At 49.0% G+C, this 12272-nt stretch overlaps 1 protein-coding gene and 1 non-coding gene across 7 annotated transcripts in view; one reads left to right on the top strand and one right to left on the bottom strand.

Annotated features, from left to right (window-relative positions):
- Positions 1-12272, top strand: part of LYRM9 (LYR motif containing 9) — a 103016-nt gene that overhangs the window by 75265 nt on the left and 15479 nt on the right. For 5 of the 6 annotated variants that reach the window (XM_070061112.1, XM_070061110.1, XM_070061106.1 and 2 more), the window contains one exon: positions 3050-3413. The exons of the other annotated variant lie outside the window; for it this stretch is intronic. In XM_070061112.1, coding sequence (XP_069917213.1) covers positions 3050-3218 — 169 coding nt within the window. In that variant the 3' untranslated portion in view covers positions 3219-3413. Of the gene's footprint in view, positions 1-3049; positions 3414-12272 lie in introns of those variants that run through there. 6 annotated transcript variants of the gene reach the window in all.
- Positions 6647-6779, bottom strand: LOC127484519 (small nucleolar RNA SNORA66). Its single transcript, XR_007911580.1, has one exon. It is a non-coding gene; the product is annotated as a small nucleolar RNA SNORA66 (small nucleolar RNA).

Raw genomic sequence — 12272 nt, 5'->3', positions numbered from 1 at the left:
TTTATGTTCATCAGCCCTTAAATGTTAGATGCAGTTCACCAGTGAGGCCATCAGGTCCTGGGCTTTTCTTTGTTGAGAGTTTTTTGATTACTGATTCAATATATTTACTAAAATTATAAGTCAATTTAGATTTTCTATATTTTTATAATGCAATCTTGGTAGGGTATCTGCATCTAGGAATTTCTCCACTTCTTTAAGGTTATCCAATTTGTTGGTATATCGTTGCTTATAATACTTTTATAATTATTTTTGTTTCTCTAAAATCTTCCATTTCTTTCTTTTAGAGTAGAGTTACAGACAGACAGAGGTAGAGACAGAGAGAGAGGTCTCTCTGCTGGGTCACTCCCCAAATGGCAGCAATGGCTGGAGATGGGCTGATCTGAAGCCAGGAGCCAGGAGCGTCTTCTGGGTCTCCCACATGGGTGCAAGGGCCTAAGCACTTGGGCCATCTTTCGCTGCTTTCTCAGGCCCTTAGCAGGGAGCTGAATCTGAAGTGGAGCAGCTGGGACTTGGACCAGAGCCTGTATCAGATGCACCGCAGGTGGAGGTTCAGCCAGCTCTACCACAGCGCTGGCCCCTCTTCCGTTTCTGATTTTAGTTGTTTGAGTGTCCTCTCTTTCTAGTTGATCTAAATTGTCTCTGGATTTTCTAAAGGGTCTCTGGATTTGACTATTCTAGGAATCTCACATAACTGGGATCATACAGAATTTGTCCTTTTATGTCTGGATTATTTCACTTACCATTTTTCCAGGTTCATCATATTGTGGTATGATCCCCCCAAATTCTGCATTTATCTGACACTTAGATATGCAGAAGAGATCTTGAGCATTTTCAAGTTATTTTTAAAAAATTATGAAAGTGAAGAACAGCATAGGTAACTGACTTACTAGAGGTCATGAGCTAGTAGAAGCAGAGCCAGGGCTAGAGCCAGGGCTAGGTCTTTGAGGTGTTAATTCTTGTTTCTTCACCAGGAAAAATGGTGATAATAATATCTGCCTCACCAGGTATTGTGATCCTTGTGGCCCCCACAGGGCATTCACCAGATGAATGTGGTGGTGGTGGTGGTGGTGGGGGGGGGGGGTGATGAAGAATCAGGAAGGTGAGGAAGGGTTAGGCTTGTGGTCTCCTGCCCAGCCTGGGGGCATTTCAGACCAGCAACACAGGTGGCCTTGTTTGGTGCAACTCTTTTCCTGCTTGGTAATCTTGAAAAGACAAGTGTGTGTGAGGGGTAAACAATGGGAAGCCCCTTCCCACTAAACTCCAGGGAAAGGCACCCCTGCATTTTGTTGGTCAACACCAGGCAGAGGAGGCCAAGCCAGGAGCCCTGGCATCACAGCAGGGCCCTTGGGAGACGCACCTTCCACCTGTCACACATGCAGAGTGGCTTCACCTGGCCCCAACAGTTGTACTCAAGTCCAGGGGTGAGCTGTCACTCCTTTGCTGGATGCTGCTGACTTACAAAACAAAACACCAAGACCCCCAAGTTCTTCCCTTTCTTGGGATAAAAGCCGAGCCCTCCTGCTCTCTTTCCCCCACGTGTTCTGCCTGCGAAATGGCGCAGTGTAGGCTCACTCTCTCCTTCACTCAGCAGGCCATTCCATGTTGTGGGGCACCACTGGGACCCCCACAGGGACCCCTGGCTGCATCAGCACCCTCTGGTGCAATTCTTCACTTTCCCTGCAATGCTTAGCCAGTGCTTGGGAGGTTGAAGGGAGGAATTAATAAATGAATGAATGATGTGGCATCCATCTACCCATGACCTTGGTCATCTTCTTTGGACATGGTCCAGTGTTCCAGTGTCCTCAAAATGTGGTTTCCTGAATTGGATGCAAGGTTCCACAAGTCTGAGCCATCCAGGGTCCAAGGGTTGTCACCTCCAGTCCATAGGACGCTCTGCTTCTGTCTGTATGGCTAAGAGCTGTGTCAGTTTTTTTAGACAGAGCTTTCTGTTCCACTGTTGACTCATCTGGGCTCAGGATCAACACAAAAAGGAAAGAAACTAGGCCCAATGACTTTTTTTAAAAAAGATATTATCTTTTTTGAGAGATAGAGTTACAGACAGAGAGAGGGACAGAGAGAGAGGTCTTCCATCCGCTGGTTCACTCCCCAAATGGCTGTAACGGCCAGAGTTGGGCTGATCCGAAGCCAGGATCCAGGAGCTTCATCCAGGTCTCCCACGTGGGCGCAGGGGCCCAAGCACTTGGGCCGTTTCTACTGTTTTCCCAGGCCACAGCAGAGAGCTGGATCAGAAGAGGAGCAGCCGGGACTCAAACCTGTGCCCATATGAGATGCCGGTGCCACAGGCAGAGGCTTGGCCCACTATGCCACAGTGCTGGCCTCCCAATGATATTTTAAAATGTTTATTGTCATTTCCCTGATATGGCTACAAAAGGGAAAGATTAACATTTTTAAAAAACTATTTAAACTTTATTTGAAAGGCAGAGAGAGAGAGAGACAGATCTTCCATCCACTGGTTCACTTCTCCAGTACCTGAGAAGCTGGGGCTGGGCCAGGCTGAAGCCAGGAGCCCAGAATGCAGCCGAGGTCTCCCACATGGGTGGCAGAGACCCAGCTACCATGAGCCATCACCTGCCTCCCAAGGTCTGTGTCACCAGGAAGCTGGAAATGGGAGCAGAGCCAGGACTCGAACCCAGGCCTCCCAAATGGGGTATGTGCCTCCCAACCCAGTGTCTTCGCTGCTATGCCAAATGCCTGTTCCCATCTCTTATTCTTGGCTCAGACCACTGGCTAGGACCTCGAGGTCACCTGGTAAGCTGTTGAGTACAATTGATAGGAGTAGACATTTCTGTTCTGGATTCAAATTCAAAAGAGACGTGTTCAATATTTTACTGTGAGACCTGAGCCTGGATCAAGGTGTAACTATTTTTAATTAGGCCTCCATCTTGTAACGTGGGCCTGACCAGGCCCTGAACTCTGAGCCAGAAGCTCCTAAAAGTAAATAAATGAACCCCCCTTGTGATAAACTCTCCTAGCAACCGCCAATTAACAGATAACAGAGAAATACCTAGAGTTCCTGGTGTCTTCGCAGGGCAGATGAGGTGACTGATAGCTACCCGAGACCCTGCAGTTTGGCACGTACACCCCAGCAGCTCGGACCCTATGCTTCGGCCAATCAATTCAAAAGGCGTCAACCCCAAAGCCATCCAACCACCTTTAGTAGGTCCGTTCCCGACACTGGATGCACTAATCAATTCTAAGAGATGTCCTTTGAATTTCCCGCGGGTGAGATGATTTGCTAAATGGTACCATGATGTATAGAATGTCTCTGAAAACCCTATAAAAACCCTGTTAACTGAAGGGTCGGGGCTCTCGATTCAGACCTGCTGCGTTGGTGTTGATTGAGAGACCAGGCCCAGACCTGCAATAAAACTCTCGTGTGCTTTACAGCGGTATTGGCTCCTTGGTGGTCTTTGGGGACGACTGAACTGGGCATAACATTACCATCAGAGTGGATGTTAGCAATAGGCATTTTGTTGACCTTAGCAGATGAGGAAGCTCCGTGGGCCTCCACAGACAGGGAGGTCGCTGTGACCTGGGCAGGGCACCTTCCTTCCCGGCCTGGACACTAGGGGCCCTCAGGGTAGCCTCCATTTGCATCTCTGACCCTGGCCTCTTCCTAACGCAGTAGTTGGCAGACTTCTTTCATTTCTGATTTCTGAGCCTGCTGTTATAGCTTCACATTTTGAATAATAAATGTATCTCATTAGTTTTGGTCCAGAATTCATATACTATTGAATTTATTTTTATCCTGTATTGAAAAGTCATTTTAATTTTTCCTTTTATTAAGTTACTTTGATGTGCGCATGCCTGACATACTACCATCAATATAAAATGAATTTCTGGACTTGTCGGCTCCAAACACATGATTTTTCTGAGTTCATCATATGTGTTACAGTGCAATTTATTGAAACATTCTTTTTTGATTTTTGGTTCTTTCCAAGTTTTCCTTTGCTGTTATATATCATGCTACAGCAAGCACCATTATACATAAATACAAATCTTTGCAAATTCCTGGATAAAAGCTGTGAACATTTCAGAGACCTTGATGCATGTTTCTAAATTATTTCCAGAAAAGTTATAATTTTAATCTATTCAAACCATAGGAGATGAGAGTGTTTCATCAGATCTTTTGCTAATGTATTATTTTTTTTAAAAATTTTTCATCAATTTAATAAGTGAAAAATGGCATCCTGTTTAATTTATATTTCCCTTTTACTAGTGATCTAAATTTTTTAATGTATCGACCAATAAGTAGATTATAATTTATGAATAAATCTGTTTATATCCTTTAGCAAAAAAAAAAGTTTTTGGTTGATATTGTGATAAAAAGTATCAACAAAATGCCCACAAAACCCAAATGTCCATCAAAACATTTACACAGCAATGAAAAAGAATGAGTGAGTGCTCTGTCAGTGACATGATGCCTCTGATGGGTGAAACAGTGACCTCAGAGAGCCAAACAGTGTTATCAGGGGAGCTCCGCCCTGTAGTGAACTCTGCCAGCATCCCCAGGGGGAGTGCTGGTTGGGGTCCTGGCTGCTCTGCTTCCGACCCAGCTCCCAGCTCCCTGGGAAAGCTGCAGAGAATGGCCCAAGTCCCTGGGCCCTTGCCACCCACGTGGGAAACCCAGAAGCAGCTCCTGGCTCCTAGCTTCAGCCTGGCCCAGCCCTGGCTGTTTTGGCCATCTGGGGAGTGAACCAGCAGATGGAAGACCTCCCTTTCTCTCTCTCCATCTCTGTCACTCTGCCTTTCAAATAAGTAAGTCAGGCTTTTTCATGAAGCCCTTTGAGCAGCATGCATGCAGCTAATACACTTTAATACAAAATCTAGAGCTGTGCTTTAATGGAACTCTCAGACTTCCCTGTGCTTTGCCTGGAACCATCGTGTTTCTGTTACTAGCGGCTGTTGCCATCAGCTGGCCCGCCTGCCCCTCCAGTTCATCGATGACAGGTTTTGTCCAGTGTCCTTTCTGAGATGCAGTCACACTACATCCATGCGAGTGCACCTCAAACGTTTTTTCTTTTTGCCCATCTCCTATACAATGATTTCTAATGTAAAGACTATCTTTAGTACTAAATCAGTTGTGATCCAAAGGCATTTAAAATGTATATTTTTATTTTTAGTTTTTTTGAAACTTCCATCTTCCATCTGTTGATTCACTCTCCAAATGCTCCCAACAGCCAGGGCTGGGCCAGGCTAAAGCCAGGAGTCTGGACCTCAATCCAAGTCTCCTATGTGGGTGGCAGAGACCCAGAAATTTGAGCCATCACCTGTTGCCTCCCAGTGTCTGCATTAGCAGGAAGCTAGAATTGTGAATGGAACCATGGCTTCCAGTATGGCATGTGTGCATCCTAAGCAGTGTCTTTTTGTTTACTTTTTTTTTAAGATTAATTTTTTATTTATTTGAAAGGCAGTGTTAGCAAGGAGGACACACACACACACAGAGATCTTTGATCCACTGGCTCATTCTCCAAATGGCTGCAATGGCCAGTGCTGGGCCAGGCTGAAGCCAGGAGCCAGAAGCTTCTTCTGAGTCTCTCATTTGGGTGGCAGGGGCCCAAGGACTCTGGCCATCCTCCCCTGCCTTCCCAGGTACATTAGCAGGAAGCTGGATGGGAAGTGGAGTAGCAAGGTCTTGAATGGCGCCCATATGGGATGTCGGCACTGCAGTTGGCAGCTTTATCTGCTGTGCCACAGAGCCGGCCCCATAATGATTATTTTTTACAGTTTTAAAAATATCTCTATCAGTCAAGAGATTTGGTGAGTTTTGTTTTCTATTAAAATCGCAGGATTTGGACTATGCTTTTGTAAACTCCTTCCAGAAATCCTGGTAGCTGCTAGGGGTGCCCAGCTGATGAGTTGGAGAGTCACCCATCCCAGATGGTCCCCTCTGGAGAAAGGGGACAAGAGCAGCTGCAGGCCACTTGTTGGTGAGTTTGTATGGGTCCCTAGAGATTAGGGCCGTGTAGGTCGTCTAATCAGTGATGAGTCGTGGGTTTTTCCAGGGTTGGGCACTGAGCTTCCTGGGGGTGAGATCCCCACCCGCTCCAGTGACGTCACAAATGGGTAAAACCCCATCTGACTTTTATTAACTTTGGCAAATTCCCTACATATATATCTTTTTTTTTTTTTTTTTTGACAGGCAGAGTGGACAGTGAGAGAGAGAGACAGAGAGAAAGGTCTTCCTTTGCCGTTGGTTCACCCTCCAATGGCCGCCGCGGCCGGCGCGCTGCGGCCGGCACACCGCGCTGATCCGATGGCAGGAGCCAGGTGCTTCTCCTGGTCTCCCATGGGGTGCAGGGCCCAAGGACTTGGGCCATTCTCCACTGCACTCCCAGGCCACATTAGAGAGCTGGCCTGGAAGAGGGGCAACCAGGACAGAATCCGGCGCCCCGACCGGGACTAGAACCCGGTGTGCCGGCGCCGCAAGGCGGAGGATTAGCCTAGTGAGCCGCAGCGCCGGCCTCTACATATATATCTTTTTTATCCAGTTTAGACTTGGCTGCCTGCTGTTTGCAATGGTGAGCCTTCTAAGTATCACAGATAGAAAACTAAGCGTGAGAAATCCTCGAGCGGCAAGCAGTTCAGAGACACAGACATTTAACTTCTTTTTTTTTTTTTTTTCCTCCGTCCTGGGATAGAATGGGCTCCCTCAGCAGCCTCTGAGGCTCAGACATTTCTATCACCACAATTACTTTAGCAAACCTGTCTCCCTTCGCTTCTGCCACATCACACAGAGCCAGTGATGGGGTCTGCACATTTCATCTGAAATCAACCAAGTGAAGTGGATGCTTACTCTGTGCCTAATAAAGGGAGCGATGGAGATTCTGAGAAAACAAAGGCCTTGCCATTGCTGGGGGGTGGGGACGGATTTGAACTCAGATCTCAGTCTTTTCCTCAGATTCTTCCCAAGATCCGTCACCTCCACCCTCACCACCACGCCCCAGTGTGTTTTACACTCCAATTCTCTTTGGTGGAAACTGGCATGAAAACAGATGTTGGATAGTTCCACCTTCTCCTAATCGGGTTTGCCCCGTAACATCCTGTAACAGTCCCAGAGCCACTTTGCACATAGCCCTAATGTTCCCCTGGGTGTGAAAAGTCTTGCATGGAAAAAACCGTGGGATGGCCCAGGATGTGGGAGAGGTGCCCGCTCTTAGTCACAGGTGTGCTTGGCTCTTCAAGGGCTCTGACAAACCCTGTGGGCAATAGCTTAACCTAACCCTACGCTAACGCTAACTTCACTCACCACTCGGTGCTCACTCAGCCCTGATTTGGAGGAACGCTTATCAGCATTTTGGTGAGCAACTGAAAGTTGGAACAGAGTTTAGGAAACACTGATGGAATAGAGCAAACCCTGGGCTTGGCTTCAGAGACACAGGGGGTCTAATTATCTAAGTGCCAGGATAGCAGGGTAAACCACACCAGCAGTCTCTTCCTGCCTCACAGGATGTTACTCAAATTCAAACAAGACACAAGGGCTTGACTGGCTAACAGCTGCTGCCTGCCTGTTCCCTGCCGAACCACTGTGGACATCCATGCTCTTAATTCTCACCACAAGCCTGCGCCGTAGATTCCATCCTTGGGTATGGGAAACGATGCTCCTTACGGTGCTGTGGTCTCCAGGTGGAAAAGCCGGCCTGGGCCCCAGGTGGCCTTGGGCCTGGAGCCTTGACCACTGCCCAGGCCTGCCTCTCTCTGCTCTTGGCACTCCGACAGCAAGCAGAAGCCCTTGGTGTGATTTCCAACCATGTACGCCTTCGGCACTTGAATCTTCTTGTTTCAACCCTGGCCACTAAAGGCCAGAGATAGTTACAGAACGCCTGCACTGCTGGCACAGTAACACACTGGCACATCACAGTGTCCCATCCAGGGAGTAGGCGTGGCTTCAGGACATCCCTCCCGCCGAGTGGGTGCAGCGATGGAGGAGGGAGCCCGGCCAGGTGAACAGCCGTGGCCCGCGGAGAATCTGGGGCCCAGGCTTCCTTCGTGCTCTGGGAGGGCTCTCACCTCTCAGCTGGCTTCTCAAGAACCAGGCTCAGCTGACTACGCTCTGCTGCCTCCTTCCCTCTCTCTTGTCCGTTCTACCTGCCTCGATTTAAAACAGATACTTTAATATTTTAAAGATTTATTTTAAGAGCAGAACAACAGAGAGAGAGAGAGAGAGAGAGAGAGAGAGAGAAAATCTTCCATCTGCTGGTTCACTCCTCAAATGGTCCTGATGGCCAGGGCTGGGCCAGGCTGAAGCCAGGAGTCTGGAACTCCACCTGGGTCTCCCACGTGGGTGCAGGGGCCCAGACGTTCGGGCAACCTCTTCCGCCTTTGCAGGTGCATTAGCAGGGAGCTGGACCAAAAGGGGAGCAGCTGGGACTGGAACCAGTGTCCCAAGATGGGATGCCGGCCTAGCAAGCAGTGGCTTAACCTGCGGACTCCTATCTTTAATATTTTTAGTAGATAAAGTTTATACCGGATCTGCTAATGTGGCTGGAAAAGCAGTAGAAGATGGTTCCAGTGCCTGAGGCTGTGCCACCCATGTGGGAGACCTGGATGGAGTTCCTGGCTCCTGGCTTTGGAACAGGCCCAGCTCTGGCTATTGCAGCTATTTGAGCAGATGGAAGATCTCTCTCTGTCTCTCCCTCTCTCTCTCTCTGTAACTCTGTATTTGCTTTTCAAATAAAATAAATCTTAAAAAAGTTTCTGGGAGCTGGCGCCGTGGCGAGGTAGGTTAATCCTCCACCTGCAGTGCCGGCATCCCGTATGGGTGCCAGTTCTAGTCCCGGCTGCTCCTCTTCCAATCCAGCTCTCTGCTGTGGCCTGGGAAAGCAGTAGAAATGGCCCAAGTGCTTGGACCCCTGCACCCGCATGGGAGACCAGGAAGAAGCTCCTGGCTCCTGGCTCCTGGCTTCGGATCGGCGCAGCTCTAGTCGTTGTGGCCATTTGGCGAGTGAACCAACGGAAGGAAGACCTTTCTCTCTGTCTCTCCCTCTCATTGTCTGTAATTCTCTCTCTCAAATAAATAAATAAAATCTTTTTAAAAAATGTTTCTGTAGGGCAAAAAAATGTCAAACAGTATTGAAGTAGAGAATAAAAATGGTCTCACTCCCAACCCTGACCAGTTTCCCTCCCTAGAGCCGATCACTACTGTAGTGTTCTGTGTTGTGTCTTCCGAGATGTTTCATGCTTAGGGGCGTATACTGATGTGTCACCCATCCACTGCTTTCTTTCAAGTCTCAGAATATGCATACACCTTGTTTGCTTTTGTAAAAATGTATTTGAGAAACAGCTCTCATCCTCTGGTTTACCCCTCACCCTCCGCAATGGCTAGAACTATGCTGGGTGGAGCTGGTAGCTGATAACTCAGTTCTGGGTCCCCCACATTGGAGGCGGGAACCCAGCTGCTCGAGCTGTCCCTGCTGCCTCCCGAGGTCCTCATTAGCTAGAAGCTGGAATCAGGAACTGAACCCACATTCTCCAATGTCAGCCATGGAACCCTCCCCAGCGTCTCAGTAGACCCGACAGCCACGTCAATGTCTCTGATGCAGGCCATCTCCGGCTCTTTCGGCCGCATTTCCTTTCTCATCCAGAACAATTCCGCGTGCTGGCTTCCCCGCTGCATCCTCATGTGCACTGCCTCAGCTGCGTGGCAGTTTATGGAGCGCAGTCCTGGATTAACCTGCATCAGAATCCCTTGTGGGACTGGTTGGCTCTGCACTTTCTGGAGTCCAGCCAGGACTTGGAAGAACTAGAACTTGGGGCAAGCGAGTCCAGGACCTGGCGGTGTTGCCAGCTAGCTCCCAGCAGACGCCCAGTGTGCTGAGGCTTGAGCAGCACGGGCAGGGAGCCAGGTTGACGGGGTCACGTGGTGTTACACATGCTGTCCTGTGGATGGGTAGGGATGCCACCACTGCGAGGCGTTCTACTCAGGACTATGATGTGGCTGCACTGATACTGAGTCCAGTCTCTGGCCAAAGGAGAAAGCAGCTCCCCCTGCTTTGCACGCAGGGCCTTGCCTAGAGGCCAGCATTCTCTTTCCCTTTGGAACACTGAGGGAAAGTTCCAGGCAATGACGTGCACAAGACCTGGTTGTGCAGCTCGCTGGAGGGTCGCTAGATCACACAACCGTGGGCCTTCAAAGTAAGGCACACGGGCTCCTCTGTGCCCCGCCTCCCCCTCCCTGACTCTCGGCTCTGCCACCATCGGCTCCTTCTCTCTGCTTCTGGAATGGTATAAGGGAAGGTGTGTGCGGTGGACTCTGGTGTTTGGCCTCTCTTGCTCAGTGTCACGTCTGTGAATCCACCAGGTTTCTGCATGTCCAGGCTGAGCTTCCCTAAGTCAAAAATCAGACTCCAAAGTCTGAAGCGTTTCGGGCACAGATGGAAAATCCCACCCCGATCTCATGTGATGGATCACAGTGAAAACGCAGGCACCCTAAAAATAGTGTCTAAAATTACCTCCAGGCTATGTGTCTAGGGTGTATGTGAAACATAAATGAATTTCATATTTAGACTTGGGTCCCACCCCCAAGATTCTCATTATGCATATGCAAATACTCCAACCATCTGGATTCTGAAATACTTCTGACCCTAAACATTTTGGGTAAGGGATGCTGTCTTTTTTTCATTGCTGTTAGCAGGGGTCAGCAAACTCTTTGTGTAAAGAGTCAGTTGGTAACATCTTTTTGACTATGCAGGACATGCAGTGTCTATCACCACACTCTGCTCTGTCACTGTGGCTTGAACACAGCAGTAGACAGTCCACAAATGAGAACTCTGGCAGGTTGGCCTCTGGGCTACTGCTGGCTGGGTGGATCCCTGCTGTTCATTATGCCAATGCATCACAGTGTATTGAGTCAGGGGGGTTATTGTCACCCTTGGATACAATTACTAGGCTGCTAAATGACTTGGTGACCATAAGCACTCTGGTGAGGTGGCGGGAATGCTACTATCAGGTCGGGAGAGACACCTGTGCGTGGCTTCAGTGGCTGTCGCCAAAGGCTCTCCAAAGCAGCTGTGCCACTTCCCACCCCGCCAGTGGAGCTGCTTCCTATCAAGAGCAGTGCTGTCCGGATTTCCAGTGACGGCCCCTTGGGCTGGCGGGCGGCGACACCTTGTGTGGTATTCGGCTTGCATTTTCCTGATGACTAATGATGTTGAACACCTTTTCAAATGTTGGCTGCCACCTGCATGTTCTCTTTCATGAAGTACAACATCTTCCAGTATCTCTGGAGACAGAGTTACTTGTCTTTTTCTTGTTGGCATATAAAAGTTTGAGGGCAGGTGTTGTGGTTAAGCCTCTGCTTAGGATGCTTGCATCTCAAATTGGATGCTGGTTTGAGTCCTGGACACTCTGTTTTCCATCCAGATTCCTAACACGCCTGGGAAGGCAGCAGATGATGGCCCAAGGTTGTGGGGCTCTGCCATCCGTGTAGGAGGCCGGGATGGAGTTCTGAGCTCCTGGCTTCAGGCTGGCCAAGCCCTGGCTAATGTGAGCATTTGAAGAGTGAACCAATGGATGCGAAGAATTCTCTTTCTCTCTCTCTCCTCCTGCCTTTCAAATAACTAATATTTTAAAAATGTTGATATATATGTATTTTTGATACAAATCCTTTGTTAGATATAAGCGTGACAAACATGTAGCTTTTGTACTTCATTTTAAAGTGTATTTATTTATTTAAGAGTGAGCGAGGCCGGCGCTGCGGCTCAATAGGCTAATCCTCTGCCTGCGATGCTGGCACACCGGGTTCTAGCCCTAGTTGGGGAGCCGGATTCTGTCCCGGTTGCCCCTCTTCCAGGCCAGCTCTCTGCTGTGGCCCGGGAGTGCAGTGGAGGATGGCCCAAGTCCTTGGGCCCTGCACCCGCATGGGAGACCAGGAGAAGCACCTGGCTCCTGCCTTCGGATCAGCGCGGTGTGCCGGCCGCAGCGCGCCAGCCGCGGCTGCCATTGGAGGATGAATCAATGGCAAAAAAGAAGACCTTTCTCTCTGTCTCTCTCTCTCTCTCTCACTGTCCACTCTGCCTGTCAAAAATGAAAAAATAAATAAATAAAACAAATAAAATTGAAAAAAAAAAAGAGCGAGCGAGACAGAAATCTCCCATGCACTAGCTTAGAACATTCAGGGCTAGACCAGGTCAAAGCTGGGAGCTGGAGCTCCATCTGGGTCTTCCACTGTGGGTGGCAGGGACTTAAGTACTTGGACCATCACCTGCTACCTTCCAGGGTGTGCATTAGGAGGGAGCTGGATTGAAAGCAGA

Source organism: Oryctolagus cuniculus, chromosome 17 (assembly GCF_964237555.1).
Source record: "Oryctolagus cuniculus chromosome 17, mOryCun1.1, whole genome shotgun sequence".
In the NCBI taxonomy this organism is placed as follows: domain Eukaryota; kingdom Metazoa; phylum Chordata; class Mammalia; order Lagomorpha; family Leporidae; genus Oryctolagus; species Oryctolagus cuniculus.
The sequence above is the reverse complement of the archived record's forward strand: the minus strand, read 5'-3'. Positions and strand labels throughout refer to the sequence as shown.